This window comes from Etheostoma spectabile, chromosome 9, assembly GCF_008692095.1.
Source record: "Etheostoma spectabile isolate EspeVRDwgs_2016 chromosome 9, UIUC_Espe_1.0, whole genome shotgun sequence".
NCBI lineage: Eukaryota > Metazoa > Chordata > Actinopteri > Perciformes > Percidae > Etheostoma > Etheostoma spectabile.
The window spans coordinates 31,901-34,753 of record NC_045741.1 but is presented as its reverse complement, the minus strand read 5'-3'; the positions used below and the strand labels follow the sequence as shown (position 1 = coordinate 34,753).

General features: G+C 37.4%; 1 protein-coding gene and 1 long non-coding RNA gene across 3 annotated transcripts in view; one reads left to right on the top strand and one right to left on the bottom strand.

Moving 5' to 3' along the window:
* uhmk1 (U2AF homology motif (UHM) kinase 1) overlaps nt 1-1,902 on the top strand; it is a 22,514-nt gene extending 20,612 nt beyond the window's left edge. For both annotated transcript variants that reach the window (XM_032526445.1, XM_032526444.1), the window contains exon 9: nt 1,306-1,902. In XM_032526445.1, the coding sequence (XP_032382336.1) occupies nt 1,306-1,452 (147 nt within the window). In that variant the 3' untranslated portion in view covers nt 1,453-1,902. The remainder of the gene's footprint in view (nt 1-1,305) is intronic.
* A 71-nt stretch (nt 1,903-1,973) lies between these two features.
* LOC116695919 (uncharacterized) lies at nt 1,974-2,115 on the bottom strand. Its single transcript, XR_004333586.1, has 2 exons — nt 2,067-2,115; nt 1,974-2,034 (listed from the first exon to the last, which is right to left on the bottom strand). It is a non-coding gene; the product is annotated as an uncharacterized LOC116695919 (long non-coding RNA).
* Nucleotides 2,116-2,853: the final 738 nt, after the last annotated feature.

Below are 2,853 nucleotides of genomic sequence, written 5' to 3'. Positions count from 1 at the left end.
TTTGAGAGTTTTCGTGGATCCTAAAGTCCTCAAATAAATGTCGTAAAATGAGAAATTTTGCCCAAAATTTGCCATGTTGTAAATTGTTGTTTTTATTTTTTTCTAAAAATCGCTTGATAGAGTTCCAGATGATACGCAAGTTCCCTAAAAGTTTTTATGATGAATTATTACTTTTGTTGAACTCAGGGTGCGCTATGTTAAGGGGGCGCTATGGACCGTTGGATGGAAACACATTTTCAACAGTTTTTTTTTACTGAACTTCAGATAATTCACTTTACAAGTGGAAGGAAACTTAGCTAGAGAGAGGGAGGGCAAACAGAGAAAATGGCAGGAAACCAAAGCAGTAAACATAATGGGAAACAAAACAGAAAACAAAACAAAAAAACTCACAGCCAGCCGGACCCAACCATCACCAACCAACACAAAACCTTATGAGGACTCCCGTACATAAAATATGTTGTAAAATATGAGGAAAAAGGCCCAATACACTCTTTTTTTTTACTTCAATTGGTATATAAAGATACAGATGATTTTAGCGTTAATTCTGTTAATGGACTTCAGTAGGATAAGTACCCTTATTACACTGGTACAGTGGTCTCTCCTTTACTAGTCTATATCCGCAACATTTTATTTACAGGATTGTTTCCGTGCCGACGGAGGTTCCGCCCTCCTTTTCGGTCAGATGTCCTTCACCTTCCGCTTTCTTTGTGTTGGCATTCTAAGTTACGGTCATCCTCTGAGCTATAACTAACAATCAAATTAATCTCTTTAAATTTTCATCACAAGCTTGACAGACATTTTAATTCCAGAGCTCGCCTTACTACGTGCACGTTCCACTAAAACAAGTTCCTTTCCGAGGTAATTTGGCAGAAGCACCTTAACCATTGTGTTTGGTTTAAAGAACTGCAAAAAAAAACAGAGCACGTTTTTCTCCTATGGTGGAATTTTATTGTTGTCCGCAGCACTGTGGAGCTAGGTCCGGCAATGCGAGACTACTCCTTTACTCACCCACAATTTCTACTGGGTGCAGCAGCGGCATGGCTCTCCACTCTGTTGCAGGAGATGACTCGCTGCCATTCACTTATGAGTGTATATAAATGCTTGTAATTTTCTAATGTGTATAATTGTAATTGTCTTAAAATTAATTTTTAATGTTATGTGTCCCAGCATATAAACAAAGTAATTTTGTTTGTAGAAAGTGAGAAAGAAAGATGAACTGAATGTTAAACAACAAAACAGTAGACAAGTAGACATCCGGGTTTGAGCACAAATTCAGTCATTTAACATCCTGTGTGTTTCCATCAGGTTTTTGTAGAGTATGCCAACTCCAGTGACTCCAAACAGGCTCAGAGGCTACTGACGGGCCGCACCTTTGATGGGAAGTTTGTTGTGGCTACCTTCTACCCTCTCAGCGCCTACAAAAGAGGTTACTTGTACCAGACTGTGCAGTGAAGTTCTACAGCTCAATTTACACCTCTTCACTCTTTGCAAGAAAACACAACACAATAGGCTACCACAGGGGAGAAGTTATTTTCTTCCTTTGAAAATAACTACAGCCAACACAAAGTTATGAGTGGTTGCCCTACAGTGTGAGTTCAAATGATTCTGTTATTGAGTGTGGTTAATAATTCTGCATGTCATTTGTGTGTTTGTTTTTTGTTTTTTACAGTAAATCTGTCTTCCATGCAAATTGAACTCAGTTATGAGAAATGTACAGAAACACTTTATTTCCGCTGTCTCCGGTCTGCATTACTCTTGCACTCAGTGCACATCTAGGTTACCTGCACCAATCTCATTTCTGGTTCTGTGGTCTATGGTCTGGATACTGCAGTTTCTGTTCTTGCTTCCATTTTACTATCTTTCATTCATAGAAATTACCACAATAAAATAATGTGTAATTAATCACAATGTGATGTGGGTGGACAGAACAAAGGTCTTTGTCAGAAGAGGAAGTGTAAATTCAGACTGATTGATTAGAAACATGGAGCAAGAAACACTGATCTCCTAGTAGGATGAATGTGAATGTCTGTCAACCTGTTCAATGAATAATGGGAATTTCTGTCAACCTGTTGAAAAATAATAATACTTGTTAATAATAGTATTTATCATTATTATTTGTTATGTTTAACATTTAATGAGAGTAAATGGTTTTGTACATGGGATATACAGGTATCCTCTGCTGGCTCCTTTGGCAGTTTTTAAGGAGAAACAGTTTCAACTAGCTGGTGGTTTTCACTCACTGCCATAATATGAGCTAGCCAAGGGCACCTAGTGCCCTGTCCTGTAATATGCAGTGTAGGTTTTTAATTTCAAAAGTCTACATAATCATAGAATATTTTCATTATCGGCTGACCATTCATGAGGACATACAGTGAGTTCTGTGTTTTGACTGCAATGAAAAGGACAAATGAACAAGTGAATATTTTTGAGTAGTGCTGAAAATGATTGGGGATTCTTCTGGCTTGCACAGTGAGAAAACGTCTGTCGTATGAATCAAATTAGAATTACCCAAAACCTTTTTATAATTACAAAATGAGTGTATGAACAAAAGTAGCAGAAGTAGAACAGTGGCAAAAAAATTCTTCTAACTTACCCAAGTACGCTTTAATTTGACCTTGGTTTAATTGGAATTGTCGATAGACATATACAGCCAGTAAGCAGTAGTTTAATAAGATACAATTTTGCTAATGGCTTAGATTGTTGTTGTTGCTTTCACCAGAGTTGGACATTTTGAAATCCTCCACATAGTGGATTTAAAGAATGTGTAAAGAAGTGTTACTTAGGGCTGGGCGATATGATGGTATACAGTGGGATTAGAATGTTTGGGCACCCCAGGTAAAAATGTGTATTAAT